Raw genomic sequence first — 26632 nt, forward strand, 5'->3', positions numbered from 1 at the left:
GTATGAAAATTAAACAAGAGCTGCTTCACTGGGGATTTTCTCTTAAATGGAAGTGAACTTTTCCACAGAACACAGGTTGCTAAGAACAAGTAGATCAGTCAGTTATTTTTAACCACTCTTTTTATTAAGCTGAAAAGTGATATACACAAGTAGTGTGTATATATATATATATATTTATATATATACATACACATGGTTCCCCAAAATGCATGGTACTCCTGTTCAGGCTGGGGCTTAAGCATCTGCTTCTACAGGTTCCAGTATGCAAACCTGCTGCTTTAGCCACCTTGGAGCAGCTTTTGCACAGGCATTTTGTCTTCACGTGCTCCCCTTTCCAGCAGCAAGGACTTGGAGGCACCGTGGGCAGGGAGTGCTTGAGGACTCGGCCGTGTATCTCCTGCAGCGAGGGCATTTTGCTTTGGCAATGGGTCGGGCTATAACTTTGTATGAAGATTGTTCACAGATGTCACCACCTGTCAAAGAAAAAGTCATTGGTGAGAGAAGAGGCTGGAGCTGTAGGTAAGACTCAAGCCATGAAAAACCCCATGCTGTAGTGCAGGAGCCTGTCTGGAATGGTTCTCTTACCTTCCAAGTTAATCAGAAAGGTCCCTTTTACGATGTTTGCATCTGAAGGTGTTTCTTTGGGGAACTCACTCAGCAGGGTTGTCTGGGAAGCCATCATTATCTCATTCAGCTGAGAAACACTGGAAGTTTCCTCAGCCTGCAGTGCCTGGGGGACAGAGAACTTTCAGACTTGGAACTTGCTTCTGTTTCTCAGCACCGTCCATTCTATAAAATACATACTGAGCTGTGGTTCCTAATCAGAGTGGAGGGTTTGAACCAGGAGTCTGATTTACTCCTGCCAGGAGCAGGAGGATGGACTTTGAACTGCAGTGTCCAAGAGAAAGGGGCCTGATGGCCAAGCAGCTGCCCATGAGCCAGCATTCTGTTCTCCCAAGGGCCAAGGCCAGCAGCATCCCACCTTAGGATGCTGTATTAGAGCATTGCCAGCAGTGATCATTCTCCAAAAAACCACACAGATGATTTCTTATTGTCAGGGTGGTCAAGCACTGGCACAGGGAGCCCAGAGAGCTGGTAGGGTCTCCATCCTCAGAAGTATCCAAAACCCAATTGGACAGAGGCCTGGGCAGCCTGTTCTAAATAAGCCTGCAGCAAGGGGCTGCGCTGGAAGGCTCCAGCAGTGCCTTCCACCCTCAACTGCTCTGCAGTTCTCTGGTAGGTACAAAGCAGGATATTTTCACACAGACACCACTACTCCTGGCTGCATTTTTTTACCTCCATTAATTCAAACAGCAATCCAGGCTCAATTACAATGATGACTTCATATTCCAAAGCATTCTTGCCAGAGATGGACCCAAGGAAGGAGTCTCTCATTGCACATGCACCTTCTATTGCTTCCTCAATGCCAGGCTTCTTCCACGCTGAGCTTGCGTTAATCCAGCCAGTACGAAACACACCCTCTGAGTCTCGAAAGTAAAACAAAGCAACTCTTAGTCTATTTGAGTGTTTATGGAATGAATAAAAAAGAATAAAAAAGATTTCTGTAATTGCATTCCTTGTAACTGTGCAGTTAAACAGTACACTAAAGGAATGGCTTAGCAGTGGTATGTGCTTTACCTTTCTTGTAAGGGATGTACTGGAAAACCTCCTCTGCCAAGTGGGGCAGGATGGGTGCAAAGGAGCGGACGACGATGTCCAGAGCCTCTGCCAGCACGGTTTGACACGAACGACGCTTGGGATCCTTCGCTTCTTCGCAGTAGAGCCTGCAAGACAGCAGGGAAAGCTGGAAAGTAGTCCTAGGTTCATGGTTCTGCTCAAGAGCCACACTTTTGGGACTTCCCCTGCATGTACAGAAGTCTGACCGAGCCAGCCTCTCTAAGGAAAGCTTTTCCGGAGTGCCCTTCCCTAGGCAAGCACAGTGGGCTTACAGGCAGGACCATCTGCATCTGCAGCCACAGGAAAGGAGATTATTCTCTACCTATTAACTTGGGGAAAAGGAATCTGTCCTCAGGGAGCTGAGCCTGCAGCTGTCAGCCCTTTGCTCTGGTACATCTGTAAATCTCAGCATTAGGGCTCTTCCCCCCACTCCACCTTTACTCACGTTCTGGCAACTGAAGATGAGTGTAACCACCCCTCCTACCCCATGAAACAGCCCTCGCACATTTACACAGAGATCTGTCACAGCCTTAGGATTCTTTTACTGACCTAAAAAGCCAGATAAATGCATTCAGTTGTACAGCTAACTGCCCTTCCTCCTGTCTTCCCAAATTCAGATCCACACCCTTTCTGGGTAGAAATATAGATCCAAGACTGTCTTTAAATATTTATTTGGCTTTAAATATGCTCAGTTAATGACCTTCTGAAGTGTTCAGTACCACCAGTGGACAGAAGAGAGCACAACAATGACAACCACTCAGCGTTCACCTGGAACCTTATTACCTCCATCTCAGACCCATTCCTTTCTTTTTCTCCCTTTTAAAGGCAGCAGGAAGGAACTCACCTGTCCTTGATCATGCTGAAATAGAAGTTAGACAAGCTTTTGGAACAGAACGCTTGCAGCAGTCGAACAACTTTGCTGTAATCGTATTGGTTGTAGGCTTCTGTAACCTGGGAGAGGGAGGTAAGAACAGTGCATTGGTTTGCATCACACAGCATACAGTGACAGCCCCTGATAACTAAACTTACAGAAAATGGAATGAGGAGCAGAAACTTTAAAAGGTTGTTGGAGAGGAAAAAAGTTAAGTCAGTTAATATTTAGGCCAAAGAAATAATTTCCATTCAAGTTTGAGTGGAAAGAAAAGGGGAAACCCCAGAAACTATGTCCATGATTTCAGCAGAATGGTTCTGAGTGACAGAAATTACAAAGTTCTGTACAACAACAAATTTCCAAAGCTCTAGTTATTGTTTGTTTGGTTTTTTAAATATCTATCTTTAACTATTTTTAAAGACTTGAGGCCTTGGGCAGTGAGTGAGAAAATCTGGTTGATGTCCAGGTTAACAATGTTAAAGTCTTCCTCAAAAATTGAGGTGGGCTTAAGAGCGTGCACATTGCATTGAAGGATCCTTTGTGGTTGTAATATGCCTGCTTGACACACACACTTTACTCACACACCTAAAGAAGATATAACCAATGGAAAACATTTCACACGTGTTCACCCAAACACACTTCCCCCATACCTTGCTGCCATATTCGTGCAGTAAGTGCAGCATGTATTGATCCACTATGTACATCTCTGCAGGGGGGATGGAATCTGTCTCTGGATTGAAGCCCTCCACATTTCCCAGCATGAAGCGTAGCGTGTTCCGGAGCTAGAACAACCCAGAGCAGTTAAACATTATTAGCCTTTGTAGATGAAACACAAAATGCTCATATTCCTTCATTAGCTAAAATTGATTACTTTTCAAAAGCACCGGTTGAATAGTTTCAAAGGCATTATGAAGAACACGTGGCAAAAGGACCTACAGAAAAATTAAGGCTAGCTGCTACCAAAGCACAAAGCTGCAAAATGAATCTTTCTCTCAGCGCACTTTGCTATTGGACCCACAGCTGTAAAAAGCAGTAGCGCCTCCCTAAATAAGCTTGGAAAAGCTTTCTTTAGTCCCAAGACTGGAAAGCTTTGCAGATGATACACAGAGGACCTGTTGTTGGGTTGAACAGTGTTGGCACTAGTGGCTCTTACCTTGTTGATGTCATCCCTGGCAGCATTGAGCACCACAGGCCCAATCAGCACCTCTGTGAAAACATTGGATTCCGCCACCCACCAGCGGAGAACATCGGCACCGTATGGAGGATCCTTGGTGTGGTCCTGAGGACAGACAGGAAAGCAGAGCCATAGAGTATCTCCAGCTGGAAGGGATTCATATGGATCATCCAGTCCCGCTCCCTGCTCCTCACAGATCTACCTAAAACTCTGTCCATGTGCCCAGAGGCTGCTGTGGTTGGAGGCTTCCCCCTCTTTTAGCAGGAGTTACTGTTGAGCAGGGCTACAGCCCACAGGTGCAGCACTGTGTACAGGCAGTGCTAGAACCCAGGGAAGCTGAGGGAAACTCAGCTGCAGCCTTAAATCCTTTGAATGCTTATCATTAAAACAGCAATATTAATATCTAAAACTACAAAGGTTTTTCTTCCCCTTCAGACTGTTTTCAACTCTGAAAACGGCTTTTCTCCTTTTTGAAAGAATAGGAAACAATTGTGTGTTTTAATTGATCAGTTAAGCAAGTCATGCAAGGATTGATTCTTTCATCTAGCGAGCTGCAAAATTTGCTCAACAGCCTCAGAAAGAGCAACAGCAGGACTGAGGAGGGAAGGAAGTTCAGAGCATCACTGGCAGTGCAACCTTCCTGACCATGGAATGAAGTTTCCAAAGTCAATAACAGCTTGAGAGCAAGAGATTGCTGAGGTGCAACTGCTACATCTGACTGCTTCACTGCCAGCCACACATGGTAGGCTTCAGTCACTTTGACAGCAGAGGTTCATTATTTTAATTTTGTTTTGATTATTCCTCTTCTACATTATTGCATCAACACTGCTAAAAAGGAACATTCTACACCCTCTGCATAATTTTCTTTTCTGTCAGCAGAGAATGAAGGTGAGGGGTTTTCTTGCACTACAGCAGAAGCAACACAATTCAAGGTTTTCAGTCCAGCCAAATGGAACTGCAGTATAGCCAAAGAAGAGCCTGACAGAGTTCTACCACAAGATAGCTGCAGAATCTGGCAGTGAAAAGTTGTGAGTGGCAGTCCTGACAAACTCAGGAGCTTGACCTACTTCTCCTCCATTGATGACGACATCAGGGTCAACCACGTTGCCAACAGATTTGGACATCTTCTCCCCTTTCTCGCCAAGAGTAAAGCCATGAACCACCAGAGTCCTGCAGCAAAGATTTTAGTGAAAACAAAAACCAGGGAAAAATCTATGCTAGTAATAGATTTCTAATGAGGATATTCTTAAGTCAAAGCTCACACCTGTTTTGGTGAGACTGAGGGTTCATCCCCTGAGTTCAACCGACCATGAATATATACCCTGTACTACCATCCAAGGAGAGCAAACAACTTTATTCTCCTCATTTAATTTTGTTGTGCAAGCGACAGATTGTTTAGATATCCACATGTATTTCAGATTAATTAAAGACTAAAGTGTTATTTACTTTTTAAGCCAATACATTTCCCAAAATTGCACAGCCTCCTTGCAGCTGAGCCACATTTCCTTTCCCTATGCTTTCCATTTTCCAGGAGATAAATGGTGTGCCACAGCTCCAGCAGAACACAAGCACACAGCTATTCCCAAATCCCTACAGCCTAATGTTGAATTCACAAGTCAGTGATCTTTGAAGATTTGCACACTGCACTTTCCCAAAGGATTTCTTTAATTATGGGAGTAGGAGAGATGGCAAAAAGCCAGACTTATATGTGATAATGCAATTACCAAATGACTAAGAATGAAAACATTATTAGAATTATAAAAGAAAAAAGTTAAACCAGTAAATTTATTACTATTTAATATGAGAAAAACTTTATACTGAAAATGTAAGAACATGAATCAGATACTTGGTACTGGATGGATTTCTCTTGTTTATACACTATTGTGGACGCTTCAAAAAGCCCAGTATTCAATAAATGGACTAGAAATGTGTTTGCAATCCACACACTTACTTGTATGGTGCCTTTTTCCTTGTTGCCACACTGGTTAAGAGAGAGGACTGAAACCAACCTCCCAGCTGGTCTTTTCCTTCAAGGTATGTATCTGCTCTTTGCTCTGCACCTTTAAAACCAGAACATCTTATTTGAAATATCAGACCTTGTAACTTAAAACAATTAACACAAAGAATCTCTGAAAGTGATTAGTAACACTTAAATCTGCTTTTTTAAACCCAGTAGGTAAGTTACTTTTCTAAATGGTGTGTGGTTACTTAACCATGATGCAAGGGATTCATTAGTATCACAATTTTTAAAAACATCCAAAACTTGCTACACTCCAGAATTTAACAAATAAGTTTGCTCTCTCTGAAACTAAATAATAGATTATGAAAAGAAGCTATCACGGTCAGATTGCTTCACAGAAGTTCTCAGAATACTTTCCAAGTAACTCCTAAACAAATTGGAATACCCAAGAAAAGTTCACATACTTTGCAATTATTAAAATATAATTTATGCCATTTGAAGCTTCCCCATTTGGAACTACTCAGGGCACAAGGCACAGATATAACGTGCCCAACCAGCCCATGAAAGGCATTTCCAGAGGAGGGCAGGAAACTTTGGCATTGACCACAGCTCACCTGTGACAGAATTTACATTTTTGGTCACTGGTGTTCCAGGAAGATTAAAACTTTTGGGAAAGAGTTAGGACAACATGGGAAACAAGAAAGCCTGTTGGACAGAGGCAACTGGAAAAGCCTGGCTTGTTTAGCTTATTCTTGTGAAGGCTGAATAGAAATATTTTTCCCCGTAAATGCACAGAAAAAAAGAGGAATGCTAGGGAAGAACAAGTGGAGCTAATGAGTATTTTAGAGGAAAACTGGGCTACAAGGCAGGCCGGGTGCTAGCTGACTGCACATTAAAGGCAGAAGAGCAAACGCAGCTATTCCACAGGGTTGAGAAAGGACAGCACAGTTTAAATGGCTTTACTGGTGGAATTCAGTCACTGTACAAAAAGGTACAAAACTTGTTGACTCAAAAAGTCCCTCTTGTCCTAAGCAATCCCAGACAGGTCACCAGAGTGAGAACAGAGTAATGTGGAACACGGCAGAACATGCAAGTCAAAGCCTACAAAGGTGCAAAACCATAAATGTATTTGTCAGGAATTTAGTTTTAATTTTACAGGTTGATGGTGTTGCTTTCTCAATATTTGGACAGAAGTTTCTCTACTCAATTTTTGTTCACTATCTCCTGTTTTCCCCTCTTCCTAGGACCCCTGAGACAATGCTGCTTTCTGCCTCTGACATGCTTGATTTATTTGTCTAACTTAATGGAAGTTTCGATATTTAGATCCATCCTGCAATAAAGGGAAGTTCAACATTACAAAGGTCAAGGCCACACAGTTCCAGGTAGCACAGGAAAAATGTGTGGGTGGATATTACAGTTTTTACATATTTGCTTATTCAGAGACTCTGGGGTTTAGAAGTACAGTAAGTAAGGAGCAGCCTTGGTATTAAGAGACTGCAAAAATACTTGTCAGGACAAGATAAAAAAAAAGAATATTTGTGGAAAGGAAGACAGTAACATTAGAAAATCTGTAACAACACATTTGTTACTTACAACTACTTTACTAGCCACTGGTTTTAGAGAAGTGAACTTTTCATGGAGATGCCAGTAGTTAGAGGAGTGCAGAATTTCAACAAACAACTGATTACAAACAGCAGACTGGATTGGGCTTTTCTGACAGGAACTAGTACATCTGGCAAGCTGGCTACTGGTGCTTGCAAAGTTAACAGAGGCCTGAACATTTTATCTGTAAAATACAAACATGGGGGTTGCATATACAAAACCTGCCTTAAAAGTAGCTCCCCTTCCTCAGTTTTGTTAAAGTCATGATTGTTATGTATAAATTAATTACAAAAGTACTTTTTTTTTTTTGGTAAATGGAAAAGTATGTCCAACAACCCTAAAGAGACTTTTCTGTTGTTTATTTTAACTGAGGTATAGTACATAGGTCATTAAAGAGAATTACAATTTATGATCCTTCTGGTTTGGATTTCAAGATTCCATATCTTTGATCTTACAGACTTTGACTTTTAGATTAAACGTATTGTATTTTAATGCCAGGAATGAACCAGCTAAGATAAATTCAAGCCTCTCAGTCAGCACAAAAGTTTAAACACTTAGATAGGTGAGTTGTAAAATAATCACATTCATTCAGTTAAACATTAGCCAATAAGATAGGGAAAAAAAGCTATGATGTTAAAAACTACCATCATTGCAACACCCACAAAACTGTGGGTAGAAAGCTATCTGACTGTTACCAGTGGCAAATCACAACACAATAAAGTCCAGTATGCATTTTTACATGAAATATTAAAAAAAAAAAAAACCATCTCAAGGTTGTAGTGAAGATGGCACTCTGCCAATGTGGAAAATGTAGGAGAATTTTAAGACATTAAAGAGTTCTCTTAAATGGATGCTCCAGAAGGAGCTACTGAAATGAGCTCTGCCAAAAGATTGAACTTCAAAGCAAAAGAACAACAACAGAAAAAGTGTTGGGCACCACAGCATTAAGTATTTAAAACTAGCACATGCTTTTGAACGAAATTTTGCTTTTAGCACACCTTCTTTTTGGAAGCAGTGGATTTAACTCTTTCACCTCACAGCAGCTTTGTGAAAATGCAGTTATCCACGTATGAAGTATTTGGACTCAATATTGCATAAAACAGTTCTTCAAAACAAAAAATACTAGAGGCGTGTGTAGCAAGAAACAAACAGGATGAGAAGGCACAACAATAAACTGTTTAGTGAGAACAGTGTTAGGCAAACGGAGCATTAAAGCAAACAGCATCCCCAGGAAACTTTAGAGGCAGTGGGATTTCAGAGAACGTTGCACTTGTGGATCTGCTCTCAGTGATGCCAGTAAGTGGTGTTTATTTCACACACAGTCTACTTGTAGCTGTACAATTTTGGGTTTGTGACTACAAATCTAGTAGCCAAATCTCTGATTTCAGTGTGCAAGTTGCCACACTGCTGACGTATAATGTTTTGGTTAATCTGTCATTTAGCTACAAGTGGTACCTTAGGCACACCCAGGCTGGAAAAAGGAAGCCAGCCATAAATTAATGGAACAAGAGTAAGCCATGTCCATCAGAAATAGGCCCAGTCCCTGGAAGGTGATGCAGCAGGGCAAGCATTAGAAAGAGGACTGTGCAAGGGCAAAAGGTAATGCAAGCTGTGATTTACACCGTTGGGCTTGGCCGTCACTGAGCAATTCCTTTAACCTCATTCAGCAGAATCTCTCTTCTTGCCCCTCTTCACCCCCTTCCCAACCTGCTGCACTTGCTGACAGCAATCTGTGTGGCCATCAGCTACAGAGATTCATTTTGTAACAACTGCACCTCTAGCAAGCTTGGACACTGCTGGGTCAAGTGCACTGAAAACTTAGGCCTGAGTGGCAGAGATGCTGGAGAGAAGGAACTATTTTCACAAGACTGGAACTGACAGGAAATCTCTAACATCTGCTCTTCCTGCTGCTTACTAATACATCATTGATTTAGAATTTCCAATAACTTGAGTACAGGGCAGAGTGAAACAAACATTAGTCTCAGTTTTAGCCATCTTTTATATCCTGCAGTTGCCCTGAAAGTAACTCATGCTGTGCAAGAAACTCTGCCACCAACACTGACCTCAGAAGGCAGCAACAACCTCGGCTATCACTCTTCTACAACAAAATTATTTCTTCCCATTATGACATTCTCTAAGCAATCATGGATTTCTCCATGAATTTCATCTTCTCCAAGAGTGCTTTGGAAAACAATCCCACCCATCAGCCTGGCTGTAAGCCATGCTGATTATCATTGATATTGGAAGAAGTTCTGCAAAAAGCTTTAAAAACTGGAGCGCATGTGGGAAATTGATGACAAACTCTTAACTCAACAACTTCTCTTGCAAAGTTTCATAAAAATTGAGTTAAACCAGTAATTGGATATGAGTCACAGACTGTACTTCACTTCTGGCAGTGGCTGGAAGCCTCAGTTACACAAAAATAAAAAGGTAATGCAATTTTTGTGTCATTTCTGAGAATAAACAGGGTTAGGAGGTTACACTGCTGGTTAGCCAGTGCCCAGCTTTTACAGCAGTGGGGCCACTCTAGTTGTGTCACACAGCAGAAGAAGATGCCTTACACTCACCAAGCTCCAGCAAACTTCATGAAAAGAAGAACTTTTAATGGTTCCATGGAAAAAGAAGTCTTTACTGTAATAATCCCAACATTTATTAGACACTACAGAATCCATATGGGAGCTTAACATAAATTAACAATGAACCCAGAGACTTGATTCTGCTATTCCTTATGAAAAGTTATCTCCTTTATACAGGATCAGAGGTAGCTTTTGCAGCCTGAGGCGTTCAGCCCTGTAACAATTCAGGTTTGTAACTGCATAAAATACCAATACTTTGTTATACCTTTCAAAATCCAACCAGAAACATTTTTAAAGAGCATAAACCTCAATATATGTATAAGTCTTCTAGAAAATTAATGTTTGCTGATGGTACTGTGGCCTGACCACGTTGCTAAGAAATAAAACTCTGGTACTAACGTGTTTTATAATTCCACAAGATTGTTATCATGCAATTGTGTACAGAGGGTTTAAAGTCCAACAGACTTGATGTATGGGACCAGACTCCTCCTTTAGAAAGGACTCCTGACTTTGCACTATCCTCCAGGCAAACAGTGTATATTTTACATTTTTTATACAAATATCTATCTGCTACCTGCTGATTAGCAACTACTGGCAGTAGGAGCCATAAATAGCATATAGCAAGTATAAATATTTTAAGCCACAATATACTGCTTTAGTTTCTGAAAGTAACCAAATGTGGAAAAGCACACCTACACTTTTAAATTATAAAACTTATTTAGACTCAGCAGCTGATCTCAGTGTTATTCTGCTTCAGATAGCACAGACAAGCACAGACTGAATTTTGTAAACTAAAAACAATTTAAGAGTTATCAACTAGCAGCAAAGTACTTATCTGTCTGTGCCATGACACTTCTCCACTCAAAACAAGTATGATGTGATTAGCAGTTACACAGTACACCACACAGAGTAGAATCATTAGAGCAGAATATTAGAAAAACCTCAACTTTAATTATGCTGAAAATTAGTTTGCCAACATTAAATCCTTATCTTTACAAGCAAAAGCAGCTTTACAAGTCACAGCCAGCTTGCTGCTGGCACAATCTGCCTCAGTTTTGCTGACACCAATACTGACACAGAACAGTTATATTTTGTTCTCCAAGTACTTTAAAAGAAGGATCAATATAGGAATTCTTTACCTTCCAAAACATGAGCCCAGGAAGTTCCACTGTCAAACCAAATGTCTAGGACATCCTGTCCCTTGACATAATCCGAAACATCACGACCACCAGCCTATTGAGAGAACAATTATTCAATAATGCAAATAGAATACTCTATATCATCAATGCTTTTCAAAGCTAGAAATAAAGCTAATTTGGTTTCTGGACCAGTTTTGTACAGGTTCTGTTACCAACTTTGTGAGTGAACACAAAATAACATAGACAATTTTGGACGAGAGTTTTCAGATAATTACTGATGGAAATCAGTAGGGCAAGGAAAAATTACAAAGAAAACCTCAGAGGGCACAGTAGCACTACAGCTTAAGTACACAACTGGTAAAGAACAATAAAAAGTTAGGAAGAACGAAATAAAAATTCTAATCCACCTTAATGACCAAGACCTAATACATATTTGGGCTCATAATTTAGTTAATTAGGATGTCACTTTCTTCCTGATATAAGAGGAGGAAGATGGAGATCCTTGCCCTGAATTAACAGCACAAATCCAATTGTGTGTACTCTGCCCCACTCAGATCTCACTCTTTGAATACTCCTTTCAAAAGATACTTTCTCGTGAGGGTACAAGAGTGATGAGGATCATGGGAATGAACAGAGTTTTTCTATTATTTCCCATCACTCAACTCTCTTGAGCACCTACTGTACCTCAAGTCAGAAGTTTACCTTTGCTACAGCCTCTTTCGACAGGAGTTGTTCGATAGGGAGGGCCCACCATGCATCTGTCCCTTGCTGCTCCACTATTTTGATGACATCTGTGATGGTTTCACTGGGTTAGAAGGAGGAAAAAAAGGGGTTTATGAATGGAGGAGTTAACCACACCTTTCCACAAGTATCCCAGACCCAAAGCAGTGAGAGACGCTGATACACGGACCAAGCTATTAGAACCTGTGATTTTCCAGCTTCTAATCCAGACAAGACTTCACAGAACTTCCTGCCAGCAATAACGACTTTGTATTTTTGCTTTCCAAGATGGGAGGATTTGTACAACATACAAAAACCCACATGGATTCCAAGTATCTTCTTCTGCAAATAGTCCCTAATTGGAGCACTCAGAAAAGATGCCAGCAGCTTTCAAACTTCTCAAATCCATTTTATTTGCTATTTATTGACCTTGAATTTAAAGAAACTTCACAACTATATCCCCTCAAAATATCTGCTCTTTTTGACAACAGGTTTATTTTTCCTACTGGCTACAGAGGCCTCGAGAACTCATGTGGAAAGGAGCAAGGAAATGATAGTTTTTCAAGTAGCATACATATACATATACATATACATATACATATATATATATATAAAAGGCTTCCAGTTGCCTGAATTCCCCCATTTTAGCAATATATCTTTTAAATTGTAATAAATATAAATGTATTAATCCAAATAGCGTAAGAAACTGAAAATTCTGCATGCAGTAGAGGAGTGATAATAAACCATTCAATTTACACTCTGAAGGCAATCTATGAGTTCATATCATATAGCGCCAGACAGGACAAAGGTCCTGAAATAAACAGATATTACGGAAATGAGAAAAATTAAAAAGTTAACTAAGCATTTTTTCTGATCTGAACAGATAAGGCAATCTCAAGGTGTGCAGTTCTGTGCACTATTTATGACATATTCAATCCTTGGCCCCAGTAGGTAAGGCTACGAGGAATTGATTTTTAATATTGCTTAATGCCAAGTCTAGACATAAATTAAGGTATCTTAAAAAAACAAAGAGGAACCCCACACACTTTGTCTTTCTGACTCACAGAGCACTTGATAAAGAGGTGATTTTTAAGACATCTACTGTATTTAAGGAGACCATCATGACCTGCCAACTTCAAACTAAACCTGCTGTGTTACCCAGGCCACCAGAGGCTTGTAACTCAAGAAAAGATGATTTAATCAGTTAACTAATTTCTTGACACAGAATTGCAAAAGGGGAAAAAATAAAATAATGGTCTGGCATAATTATCTTGAAAACACAGAAGGAAGATGATCTTCAGTCATCACCTGGTTTTGTGTTTGGTTTTCAGCACAGTATTTTACTGCACTGCTAATAAGCTGAGCTACATCACTAAAACACTTAATGGACTCTTACCCAGAGTTTAAGCATGAAAATATGTTCTCTAAGAGGAACACGTAGAACAAATTACTTCAGTTCATGACATGAGGTGCAACAGCAAGAAGAAAACCCAGTTTTGCTCTTGACTGCTCAAATTGCAGCAACAGACCATCAATTTTGTGTCAATCATCAATTAATCAATTTACTTCTCAAAATAAATTCCTGTAGGACATCCCAGCAGGTTCTCTGCAGGGAAAGGCAACACCCACACATAGACATCCAGCTGGCACCATCCCCATTCTGCCCCTTTCAAACCAGCACAGGCATCACTCACCTTCCACTTTAGTAGTGGCAGGACACAATTTATGGCTTTGTAATGTATCTGCTAACATTTATATTGCTAAAACAACACTGAGGAGCTCCACCTCTGAATGGTACCACTTTTTTCCAGAAATATTTGCACAGAGGCCTGCCTGGCAATACTTCCAGTTGTGAGAGCATTACTTCTCCAAGATAAAAGCAAACAACAATCCCAGTCCTGGTACAATTCTGGCAGATAGCTGATGTGCAACCCTTACGCCTTTACCCTAAATCTTCAAATTCAGAAAGCTCGCAGGAAAAACAAAAAAGAAATTTTCTTCAGCCTGGACTAAACTATTCCACTGAATTTGTCTTTTGCATGATCAGTACCTTCCACTGACAAAGCTGGATTTACACCCTGACTTTTTGTGATGATACCGCAGCAACCAGGAACATTTTAGAGACAGCAATACACAATATTATTTTTCACTCTTTGCCAGTAGAATTTTCCACCTTGAATTCCTCTCAAATACACTATCAGAGTATATCTGAAGACAGTTACAGATAACCAGTTGTCCTCATGTGAGGATTTCAAGAGTTCTCTTCACAGTTTTTCAATGCCATCCTCTCACTGGCTGAGTCTTGCCCATGGAACTCACCAGCAGAAGGCAAGAGTAGCTAAATTCAAAAGAGGATGATTTACCCTAAAACATGTTTATTATCATGTAAAATATTTGTGTATGTTGAGTGATTCATGTGAGAAGTAATTCAGTGCTCAGCTAATGGCTCTGGCCTCAGTGAGAGCCAGAAAAATTCTCTGTTCAGGAACCGTACCCACAATTAGTACAGAAAAGCTACCAGCACATCCTGTAAAGCAGAAAATTTAAACAGGAACTAAGCCTGTCCTCCACATTACTTTCTCTTATTGCAAATACACTCCAGCGGAGGGACATAAACTCCAGTGATGAATTAATTTTCAACCTATAAATTTTTTAAATATTCAACAGGTATTTCACAATATCAATATTTGGAGGGATTTATAAAAGTGATAAATCCAGCTATAGACCAAAATTAACATATAGAAATATACTCTTAAGAAACAATTTTTTCCTTTCCATCAGAGGTGGGGGAGGGGAGGGGAAAGACAAGAAGGAAATAAACCCTTGCTATTACTCTCCCTTGGGAAACCATTATAAAATGCCTGCCTTCATTTACAGTAAGTATTGCCAATGTCACACAAGAGTTGTGTGCCCTTGTAGATACACCATTCCCACAAAATGTACTATGGGCTAACCTTTTATCAAGTATATTGCTTTGCAATGCAAAGATTACACTATTAATTTATGAAGAGCAGATTTTATTTTAAGACATTTTTGTTGCACAAGAACCAACAGGTACCATTATGCTACAGATAAAAGTTTTCAGATAAGTAAAAGAAGGTCAGATTTGTGTTATCAATCACTTACAAGAAATAAGGAGTCAAGGTCTGTGAAGTCAACTTTTTATTGACCAATATTCTCAAAATTCTATCATAGTTTTAAATCATGTTTAAAAAAAAAAATCGTATTTTAGCAGTGCAAGTTTTTTTCCCTATACAGTGTTTCCCTGCAGAATATAAGTGAACATTTACAAGCATTTTATAAGAGGAGGTAGTTTAGATGAAAAATTTACAGGGTACCTTTTCAACATATCTTTTTTCCTCCTACAGTTGGAAAAACACAAGACAAACAAACACAACCCCTGTTCCTGTCTGTTCCTGCTCTTCTCGCAGGACACTTATGATTAATTTTACTACAAGAGAGAAATTACTTTATTTAAGGTATCTGCATTGTAAGGAGCAGGAATTTTGCAAAGTACTTTTCTGTGAGGTGCAAGTGAAAACCACCTTGCTCAAATAACTACTCATCACTTTATAATCTGCAGCCTTCAAGGTGAACGTGATAATTCCCTGAGGGAGCCATAAAGGCCATTGTAAAACTTTGCCCTGTATTCAGAGGCTATCGGGAAGAACTTGCATTACGTGTCCCTGCTAGGCTCTGACACCCCTACGGCAATTCACGCTACCACGGCTCCAGCCAATCACCCGGGAGCCCGATATTGATTATGCTGCACACTTATTTAATCTGTTAACAGAAATTAGGCAGCATTAAGATACAGTCAGGAGCAGAAGAATACAGAGCCTGATGTTCTCTCCATCTCCTTCCCAACAGCAGCAAAGAGGGAAAGTTATCTTCTGCTCTACAAGAACGTCGACACTACAGCTGTAAGTATCTAAGGGATGGTAAGCTGCTATTAATTGTAATTCACTGAAATGTCTTATTATTTTAAAAAACAAATTAGAGCACAGGACAGACCTCCTTCAAAAACATGTCAGGTTTTTCTTTTTCAAAGATTTAATTTATATATTAATCGAAGTCACAGGGAAGAGGAGAAAGTTGTGAGGCAGTAGAATAATCTTTGCAGTATTACTATTTATTACCAGTATCTGAAGAGTGAATTTGTAAAGCAGTTATTGCATGAGGTCAGATTAAAGTATGTATCTCACATTTGTTACCTAGGCTGAGTTACTACTGGAAATACAGTTCTCACATTTTAGTTTTGGAGCTCTTCCTTTTTTTCCATGAGTTCCAGAGTTTCTTCTAGATGGAGAATGTTTTCTCTTGAAATCTATTAAATGTTAAAAGCTGTCACACAGTGTAAGCATCTATTTGTGCATGTACTCTAAATTATTTAAAATCCTTTTTCTCCATTTCTGCAGAAAAATCCCACAGAATCTCACCTCTGCATTCTTACTGAAAATGGCAATAATGAAAAAGTGTTCTCTCTTTTCTCTCTCTTTCCTATAAGGGGTTTTTAATAATAATTTTTACACTCCTGGTCACAATATGATGCAGCATACTCTGAATGAAAGAATGTAAACACCATTGGTACATTAAATTTCTAACCACAGATGACAACGCCACTGAATCAAAAATCTTATAGGGTTATTGGAGGGAGCACAGCAGCAGGGAGACTCATGGAGATTCTGCATCAAACATTACAAACTACCTCCTGGTTTTTAACTTAAAAGGACTGGATTGCTGGTGTGGCAAAAACACATGTCAGAGAAAGCAGTTCCACCTTGAAAGCAGGGCTTTCAGCAGCTTTTCATGTGACAAATTCAGGGACAACTCTCAGAGGAAAACAACAGTTTATTTTAGGGACTTCTTTTTTTTCTTTTTAAAAGTCTTTTTACAGGTGATACATGAACAGGATCACTCAAGATCAACCACTGGTGCTCTCATATGTAACAGCAACTCCATGTGGACTACACTGACTTCCAGTGGAGATGCTGTTACTTTTGATAGTCACTCAAAAACTCTACAGCAGCTACTACTGAAAGGTGGTTTATCCAGCATTCAAGTTATAAACAGCTTATGTTTTGAAATGCAAATTACTTACTGGTGTTTTAATTATTCAGACCGTGAAAGTATGAAACTTCTTTGAAACGATGTCAGCAACCTGATGTAATATGATTTTCAAAATGGTAATGCAAATGTAACAAAACAATCAGGCTTAGCTGCTTTTTTCAATAAGAACTGGTGTCCAGGAAAATGACCTATGAATTGACAGACTGTCTTCTGCATTTGCCTGTCACTTCTATAGGCCAATATTCTGTGCACTTCTACTCCAGTTACAGAAGTCTCCTACAGCTGACTTCACAAATACTTCAGCTCAAACTTTTTAGAATATTTAATGACTGCTTTACAATTCCCTTGAAAATTCCACCGAGAGTAAGCGAAGTAAGAAGTAAAGGGTACTGGCTACAAATGAATGTCTGAAGCTGTGAGTCAAATAAAATAAATCTCTTTTCAAGCATTTGGAGTATGTCTGGCTTTTCCCCCAATGTCCCTCTTTATCCCACAGATCAATTCCACCCAAAAACACCACACTGTGCCCTTCTTCACTCCCCTACGAGTCTGACTGCTGGGCCAACACCTACACACAGAGGTGGAGGTGTTCAGCTATGGCAGTTTGCCACATCAAAATGCTGCGATTGTCTCCTTTTGCACAGTTCCGGGAATAATCTCACACAGCTCGAGCACTCACAAAAGGCAGGGACTTTAATACAGCTCACGGCCTTTCAAGGCGATTTTACTACAATCTAAAGGAATTCCCACACATCCCTTCTTCCAAATGCTTTCTGTCCCAGCTCCTCAGTGTCCAGAAAGAGCTCTTGCTTCATGGAGCCCTTCACATCTGAGTGCCAACTGCTGGACTAGTTTTCATTATACTTTTTTTTTTTAAACGATATATTTAAGAATTTTTAAGCAATGCACACGCTCAAGCCTACTCTTCAACCAGAACACACAAAGTATTCCTCGGAAACAGTAGTTTTTAATAGAGACACAAACACTTTTTTGCAGGTAAAATGGTTTTACGCCTCACAAACCCCACACCCATTTACTTTCTGATGTGTGCCAGCATTATCCAGGCACTATAAATGACATTGTGGCTATTGTGGTCTTTTCTCACAGTTATTGCCTACAGGGAGAGAGCCAAAGTACATCTCTCTGCACCTACACACCCAGTCACACCAGGTGAAGTTAAGGACTATCTGTCTAAAGTCCATTCCCTGCTCTCCACACCCTGAGCCTCACCTACCACTGTCTACTATCTACTGCTTGTGTGCTCAGTACAGCCTCTGGAAAACATGCTGGTCTCCTGCACTACATTTACTCAACACCAGAATAAAAAAAAGTTACCTGCAACAGTATTCATGTTCATCTCCAGCTATGAAAACTTATTATGAATTTTCACAAAAGGTTGTAAAGTTAAGGTGTACAAAACGAAGTTACATCACCTATCAAGGCAGAAAAAACTATGGAACTAATTCAATGAATGTGGAACTCCACAATACTCTTTTTATGAAATCACCTCTTAGAGGGCATTCACAAATGAAAACTCCTGCTCCCCAAAGAAGTAAAAGCAGAACTCTATTACTCCTTACAAGACAGAAAAGGATCATATTTGGCTGAGTTTTCTTATTTTAAAGCATAGCTTGGATATCCTCTAAGTTATGTTGTCTAGAATTTCTGAAATGCAGTGTTTGCAATATCTGGATACTATTAACCAAAAGATGGCAGAATCAGGCTAGCATCTGAAGATCTGGACAAACCAAATCATATAGCTAAGGGTCAGTTACACTTGAGGCTGGTCTTCAAAACCTGCTAATTTTGTTTTGAAACAAAATCCTCTCATTCATTCTGCAACCAGTGTGATTATTCCACTTCAGATCTCACTGTCACTTAACTACAAAAAGCTATTTGACACAGTACTTGGACTGTTCAATGTACAGTGCTACAGTTACAGCTGCCATCTATTCTAACCACAACTTGCATTTCACTGTTTGCTTAAATGGAAAGGCCAGTCATGACTGTCAGCTCATTGAAGATGAGGGATGAAAGCAGCAATTAATCTCAAGGGGAGTTTTCTGGTAACTTAAGTATCTAAGTAAATTGATTCCTATTATTTATATACAAGTCACTTCCAACAACAAGTTTTTGACTGTTCTAACTTACAGCTAAATTAGATCTGTGTATAAACAACTACAAGTAAAAGCATGTACTCCTACTTGAAATACTAAGTTTTATAATACCATTAACTGCAGCACAACAGACAGTGCTCCTTCTGTCACTTCTCAGAGCTAGAGAGGATAGACAGGTACCTGTTTATCAAGCAGTCTCCCGTGCTCTTCTGATAAAAAGCAGGAATCGGGACGCCCCAGCATCTCTGCCGTGATATGCACCAGAACGTCCTTCTGTCCAGCATCTCCAGCATCCTGTTCACTGCAGAGGTAGGGATCACCTTCACTTTTTTCAGTGCATCCTATAAAGGAGACACTGAACTGCTGAACATGCTTCAGCTTTCCCACAAATAATGTTTATGCTGCCAGTAAAATATGCCAGATCTACTCTCCCATTCCCAGTATTAAACAACACATTCTCAGGCAACTGCCTGATGCTCTTCAATAACTTACTTGAACGCTGCATATAATGTGTGTTTCCCAACCAAACCCCAGTTCTCTGATTTCTCTAGCAGACATACCCTAAAACTGAGTTAAAAGTGGCATCAGTGACTCAATCTGAAGTTTAAAAGCTGATTGTATCTGGCACTGTTGTCTACTTTGAAAACCCACCTTGATACAAACTGTCTGTAGTGGGCTACCACTCATTCCCAGCCCTGCTGAGGAATGTTCTCATCCATTCTGGATAAAGATGAATATGGAATACACACCTCATGCCCTAATTAGAATAAAATCATTCTTACCCTAAGGTGCTGGTCTGAATTTTCTGTGTGGATTTACATAACTTCAAAGAACAAAAGTTATTTTTGCTCAAGTTCTTTTGCCCAAGCTTTAAAGTTATTTAAAATAGGACTGTGACAAAATTAACAGGGCAGCAAAGAAAGATGTCTGGCCACATAAAGCTAGCCTAAAAAAAAAGGTAATTTTAATAGCAATAAAATTGTGTCTTGTAATTTAATTCCTCGAAACATCATATTTTTAAAAAATGCTGTAGGGGAAAAAAAAATCAGCAGCTCCATCTGTAAATGCAATGAGCAAATACACCAGCCAGTGTAGCTACCCTGGATTATATCAACATTGACAAAAAAATTGACAACATATTTTACTTCAACAAGTAATTAAAACTTTTCAACTACTGTTCATAAACCCTAGAGAAGAACATATTGTGGAGGGAGCTACAGCAAGATGTTTTTGATGATTCCAAATAGAATCAGCTGTCTTAAAGTGCCTCATAAGAAAGCCAAATTACATACCTGTGCTGCAGCCTTCACATCTGCAGTGTTTACAAACCACTGTTTGCTGGCACGAATAATCATCGGTTTTTTAGTCCTCCAGTCATAGGGGTAACTGTGTACGTATTTCTCCTCTTTTAACAAACTGCCAGCTGCTTGAAGCATCTTAATGACTGAGAGGAAAAATGAGGCAGGATTAAATTTCAGTTTGAACATTTGGCTGCTGTTAACCTCAATTCAACATTATCAACACTTAGCGAGAAATGCCTGTACCTCATCTGTATTCAAAATATGACCAAGTTTGTACAAACTCTCAAAACATACCTGCAGGACTGTAACTAATGAAGTAACAAATGGTCACACATCAAATACTCACCAGCTTCATTCCCTTCTTCAAGGACATTCTTGTTTTTAAGTTCAGGACCTGCTGCTTCTGTAAAATATCCACTTTCATCCACAAGGCAATCCTGAAAATAAATAAATCATGTCAATAAAATACCATGTGGCAATTAATTATCTCTTTGGTATTCAAAAATGAGCTAAATACTCTACTGGATGACTCCTTTTCTAATGAATAACAAAATATTTAAGCACACTTCAGATGTAGTGAACTGCAGTTTGGTAATCTACCAGCCAAGGGAATTTTAGGTGTCAGAAGAAATGAGCACCATTGCATTTGCACACATACTACAACTATCATACATCATGTGGCCACTGGTATTTCAGTGACTTTTCAAATAAACAGTGCAAAATAAAAGCAAACCTAACTGTCCCCATGCCCCATACCCTGAATCTTCACTCCCGTCAATCACAAACTGGCCATGCATAAATGAGCTGTACCTCTGTATGTGTTTAAAACAAACTTTGCTGGAAAGAAACCCCAAAGGAACAATGACTTGCATAACTGATGACTCACTGATGCGCATGTAAAAGACAACTCTGAGTAGTGAGAGTCAATATCTGAGAAACATTTTTTGTGCCCTCCTTTAAAAAACAAAACCACACAAAAAGCAGAACAATCTGATTCTAACACCTCCCTCTAATATTTAATTAGCAGAAGGAAACCTCCTTCTTTTATCCCCGTACACACTTCTTTAAGGTTAGTCTTGTATTCCTGCAGGCCATTAGCGATGCTCACTCTTCTGTGAATGCTTCAAAACATTTTCAAGTTTTATGCACAAATTAGAACAAATAATTTTAGGGGCACACAGTCAATCAGTTGCAGGAAACCAAGAGCAACAGCTGAAAAGATAAAGTACCGTGGGTAGCTGATGGTGGGAAGCTACGCTGTAATCTTCCATACCATGAGCTGGGGCTGTGTGAACTAATCCTGTCCCTTTTGTCATGGTCACATGATTTGCAGGTAACAGGGGAGAGACTCTGCCAGGAATGGTGGGATGAGCACAAGAACCATCTGCCAAATCTGTACCTGAGAAACACAAACAGAAGATAAAATTGAGAAACACAATTCATGCGTTCAGCTTCTTTTATCAGAGAGCAGAAAAAGAACAAGCGGTTAAAAAACAACCACAGAAGAAATATTATTATTAAAGCCTTGCTGAAAGTCAAGAATCACAGAGCTTGAGGAATGTGCCATGACAAAATGGTGTTCAAAGAATTACTTTCTCCTAGAAGAAACACGTTTAAGAACTGCCATCACACAGTTAGGAAGACAAATACAGAAAAGTAACAAATATAATTAATTACTGAATATATGGGAAGTTAAAAAGAGCAGATTACAATATGAAATTTCTTTTTAAGAAAGTTCTACTCTACTACTCTTTGATATTATCAGTAAATCAAGTGATTCAAAACGATGGAAGCTGTGAGAAAAAACACCCCCAGTAGTTTCTTGATTAGGTAAAAACAAGACTTCCTCTGAAAGAGAAGGCGTGGAAAGACACCAAAAAAAAAGAAAACTAAAAGTTATAGAAACAGATTCCTCAGCTCCTTCACAAATGCGTATTTCTAGCACTGAATCACTGACTGAGTCAAATGAATGAAGCTCACAAATGACACACCAAATCCCAATTCATGACACTGAATGCCAAGCTTGCCTCTTAAGAAATGCCACGACGCAGTTTGCTAGGATGCCAACTCAACTGCTTTAGTTTGTCCAGACAGACAACAGCCATCTAAAATATCTCAACAGTCGTACTTGTAATTAGCCCCCTCTTGTCATCAACAATGGATGGAAGGACAAACTGCACTCAGTGTAATTAACATTTTGATACGGAACAGACTTGCACGCTACATTTCATTTTTCCAAGCATGAATCGAGATTTTAAAAATTCATTTGAAATCTACGGATGATAATTTGAACTACAATACACCAACAGTAAAACTGACAGACTCCTCCTCCTCCTCTTGGTATTATTTTAGTGAAGCATATTCTCAAATTATAAGCACATTTAATCCATCAAAACTGAAGCAGTTCTCAGACACCTATGAGCAGATTTCTGGGCAATTTAAGATTAACAATATTAAAACCTACCTTTACACGTTGATATAACCTCAAACTGTGTGTCCAGAACAGCAGCTGTAGATTCAACTCTATCTGCAGCAAGGATGAAGCGTTGTCCAGTTGCTGCACATTTTACAATGGAGTATCTGCAATGTAAACGTGCATTTGTGATACTAAATAACTACAAACACCACAAAGCTACCAATCTGAGAAAGGCTTTGTCTCTAAAAGACAGACAAGCATGTTTTACATGTCCAATTCACTCAGACCTCAAAAGTTTCAAGGTAACATTGCCTCGTGAAGGAAAAATAACTTAATAAAAATTTAGGCAGAAATTAAAATATTAGTAGAACAAAGCTTACAATTGCATCACTTAAAACAAAAAAAAAACCCAAACAAAACCCAAAAAAGATGCCTAAAGTAAGCTGTAATGTCAGTCCAGAACGTTTTAATTTTGCTGCTAAATACCAGTAAGGACTGACACAGACAACTGAACCAAGTGAGAGATACCTACGCTGAGTCTGGCATGTAACAAACTGCTTGATTGGCTGGCACAGTCCAAGGTTGCGTGGTCCAGACTAGCACACTAGCAGGGGATGATCCATCTACAGATGTAAATCAGAAGTACTTTAGTCACAATTCGAACAAAAATCAAAGCTAACCGTCTCTAAAGCTACAGGGAAGTCGTACCTATCACAGAAGTCAGCTTAGGCGGCGACTTCAGCAGCGGAAATTTCACGTACACAGAGCGACTGACGTGCTGCTCGTTGTACTCGAGTTCTGCCTCAGCCAAGGCTGTTCTGGTACACAGCAAACACGAGTTACACACTGCAACATCAAAAGCTACTGGCATCCTTGCTAAAGTTTTGAAGACAAAATAGTAGGTTGATTTTACTTACTTTGTTGAAGGGGACCAGTACACAGGTTTGTAGTCGCGATAAATTAAACCCTAGAGAGGACAGCGAGGGGAAAAAAGAAAGTTAGGAGAAACAAAATTAATGAAAAATCAATACAGACTTTCACAGAAATACAACATACCTTATCATACATCTTGTAGAAGACTTTCAGCTGGTTTGCTTCATACTTTGGATCAAATGTAAGGTAGCAGTTTTCCCAATCTGCCATGACACCCCAACGAATGAAGGCAGATTTCTGTTTCTCAATTGCTCTTTCTGCAAATGCTCTGGCTGAAGGGAATGGTTCCATTAAGCACATGGTTTAGTACACTATGGTCAATAAAATACCACTTAAAATGCACTATTGATTTTTTTAGTAAAGCAAAAGCTGAATGTAGTGAACCTATATCCTAACTATGATGGTTCAAAATCCACACACATTTCAGATTGGTTGTTACAAAAACTGACTGCAAAGAGTAAAATGGATCCAGGAGTGGCACTTTTTCACTAACACAGGAACATTAAGCACATATCTTTAGACTATAAACTTTCCTTTTAAGGAAGGCAGAGAGGGGAATATATTTTGTTAGGAAGAAAAATTCCTCAAAATCAGTGAAAGAGTGAAAGTTAACTCCCTCTGTTGATGCTGATCCAAAATTTTCAAAGTAACATACATGTGAAAATAAGTTAGTCCATTTCAATACCAGTTTCAAATTAAAGCAGTTTCAATTGCTCATTACAAAAAGCTTTGCAGCTGAACGATGATGCCTTTCAACCCACATTGTATTTGAAATTATTTCTTTAAAACAGTTTCCATATAATGCAGACTTTCTCCAAAAGGATCCCCCCTATAGTGTTGTAGGATTGATAAAAACAGTCAGCTAATACATTCCCACTTGTGATACTGAGCCAAGCTGTCCTGAAGGAGCCTCACTTCTACATGTATCCTTTCAGTTCCTAATCAAATTCAGCCTTCAAAAACCAAAAAGACACTGATCTGATAAACAGCAGCTTCCTGCCACTATACAGTTAATCATAGCAGACATCCAAATCCCCTGCCCTCCTTTTGTTTATTTTAAACCGAGGGTCAATGCTCTGCATGCCTATTACAGCAACAAATTAAGCCTGTGTGAAATTATCCCATTTCATCAGATTCCAGCCTGCTCTATCTGCTTGGCAAATACACCCAGTGATCACAGAAAATGTCACCAACAGCTAATAGGAAAGGCCACAATAAAGTCTAAAAGCCTTTGATTACCTCTCTGCCGAATTTCCATTGGTGAAAGAGTTTCAGCTCCTTTGACTTCCGACAGTGCCTTCAACTCAATCGGCAATCCATGGCAATCCCACCCTGGCACATAATGCACTTTATAACCTCTCATCACATGGAAGCGATTGGTGATGTCTTTCAAAATCTGAAAAGCCACAAGGGTCTGTTACCACTTTAGCTCCCCCATGTGGAGCAGCCACATTTGTAATTAAGCTCCTCCTGTTTAAAAAATGCAAATATCAAAAGCTGCAGGATAAATTTATATTTAAGACCAGAAAAGCTCTAGGTGCCCCAACCTTGGAAGTGTTAAAGGCCAGTCTGGATGAGACTTTGAGCAACCTGGTCTAGTGGAAGATGTCCCTGCCCATGGCAGAGGGTTTGGAACCAAATCATCTTTAGTGCCCCTTCCAACCCAAACCACCTTGATCCAAGGACCCTGCATTTTTTATTTTTCTTGCCTATAATTATGTACATCAGCAGATCTTCAGAGGATCTCTGATCTGAGGAGTTCACAACCGTTGTAACTGAGAGACGCTGTTTATGAACTCACGAGACTTGAACTGAACAAAGCTCTCATTTTTACTGACTGACTAGCTGAACTGACTAGCTCTCATTTTTAAAACACTGAGCTGGACCTACAGCACTGGCCTAGAGCGCATTCTGCAGCCCAAGCTCTGGCACTGTGACTGTGAGAAGCTGTGGGCGACAGCTCAAAATTTGAGTCTTTCTCACTTTGTGGCCAGTGTAATGCCGTGAATCTCAGGGCTGAATCAAAATGAACACTGGCATTCAGTACGTGGTATCTGTATTGGGGTATGGTATCTATGTCAACATGGCAATATACAGCATCCACATACCCATACCACCGGTTTTTAAAAACCCCAGCTACCAAACCCCCAAACATTTAAAAGTGTTATTGATTTAAATGGGAATGCAGAACACAGAGCACACGACATTAAGTTTTTACCACTTCACAAGAATAAAGTATGAACAAGAAAATATTTACTTTGTTTAATGCATGGCCAACATGAGGGTCTCCATTGGCATAGGGTGGTCCGTCATGCAGACAAAATTCCTGTTTTGTCTTCCTTTGCCTTTGCCATGAGTACAGTTCCGAAAAACCGCATTTCTGTAGAAACAACAAGAAAAAGACCAAAACCATCACAAGTCTCTGCACTTCCAAAAAGCCTGGATGTAAAATTTACAACAAAAGCAGACAGGCAAACAAATACACTTTTCTAACTCTGCAAGAGAAGACATTAGTGGGTTTTAAGTATGTAGAAGCCGGAAGAGGGTGAAATATTAGGCCTGAGATTATTATCCTAGCACTACGCTATCCGGACGCTCGTTACTCTCCTCCAAAACAAACTGTATCAAAGTTACGACTATCCAAACGACAAATAACCTCAAGAACCCGGGCTTTCCTAAAAAAGAGCCGGGACGGCCGGGCCAGGCGAGAGCAGAAGTTCGCCCTGCTCGGTGGGACCGAGCACAAACCCCGGCGGCCGCCCCCGCCCTCCCGCCGGCCCGGGGCTCGCAGCGCCCGGGGCAGCCCCACGCCCCTCCCGGACTCGCGGCCCGGGGGAACCGGCCCGGCCCGGCCCGGCCGCACCTGCTGCGTCTTCAGCTCCGTCTCGGGCTGCAGCCGTCCCGGGAGCTGCGCGGGGAAGCGGCTGCGCGGCAGCAGCACCGTGTCCCGGTACCGGGAGTCCTCCCGGCTCTCGGCCGCGGCCTCCGAGGCGGCGGGACGCGCCCAGCCGCGGGCGGCCCCGGCCCGGGCCCGCGCCAGCGGCGGCGCCCGCCAGGCCCGAAGCATCCTCACGGG

At 40.3% G+C, this 26632-nt stretch overlaps 1 protein-coding gene across 1 annotated transcript; it reads right to left on the reverse strand.

The window, feature by feature from the left end:
* Positions 1 to 102: 102 nt before the first annotated feature.
* Positions 103 to 26623, reverse strand: IARS2 (isoleucyl-tRNA synthetase 2, mitochondrial). Its single transcript, XM_040060745.1, has 23 exons — positions 26420 to 26623; positions 25814 to 25936; positions 24796 to 24952; positions 23680 to 23828; positions 23541 to 23590; positions 23332 to 23441; positions 23156 to 23246; positions 22672 to 22787; positions 21437 to 21606; positions 20554 to 20644; positions 20199 to 20350; positions 19087 to 19247; positions 11702 to 11804; positions 11000 to 11093; positions 5674 to 5782; positions 4790 to 4892; positions 3702 to 3827; positions 3199 to 3330; positions 2522 to 2628; positions 1639 to 1784; positions 1297 to 1487; positions 586 to 730; positions 103 to 473 (listed from the first exon to the last, which is right to left on the reverse strand). Exons 1-23 carry the CDS (start codon positions 26621 to 26623, stop codon positions 319 to 321), a joined length of 2985 nt encoding a protein of 994 aa, XP_039916679.1. The 3' UTR covers positions 103 to 318.
* Between the last annotated feature and the right edge of the window lie 9 nt (positions 26624 to 26632).

This window comes from Hirundo rustica, chromosome 3 (assembly GCF_015227805.2).
Source record: "Hirundo rustica isolate bHirRus1 chromosome 3, bHirRus1.pri.v3, whole genome shotgun sequence".
Classification (NCBI taxonomy): Eukaryota; Metazoa; Chordata; class Aves; order Passeriformes; family Hirundinidae; genus Hirundo; species Hirundo rustica.

Bases quoted from the DNA above. Each gene is read 5' to 3' on its own strand.
- IARS2 (XM_040060745.1), bottom strand. From the start codon at position 26,623: ATGCTTCGGGCCTGGCGGGCGCCGCCGCTGGCGCGGGCCCGGGCCGGG. The intron at 23,247-23,331 runs GTACGACTTCCC...TTACATCTGTAG, and splicing joins TAAGCTGACTTCTGTGATAG to ATGGATCATCCCCTGCTAGT. The intron at 1,785-2,521 runs GTGAGTTCCTTC...GCTGTCTTGCAG, and splicing joins TTCAGCATGATCAAGGACAG to GCTCTACTGCGAAGAAGCGA.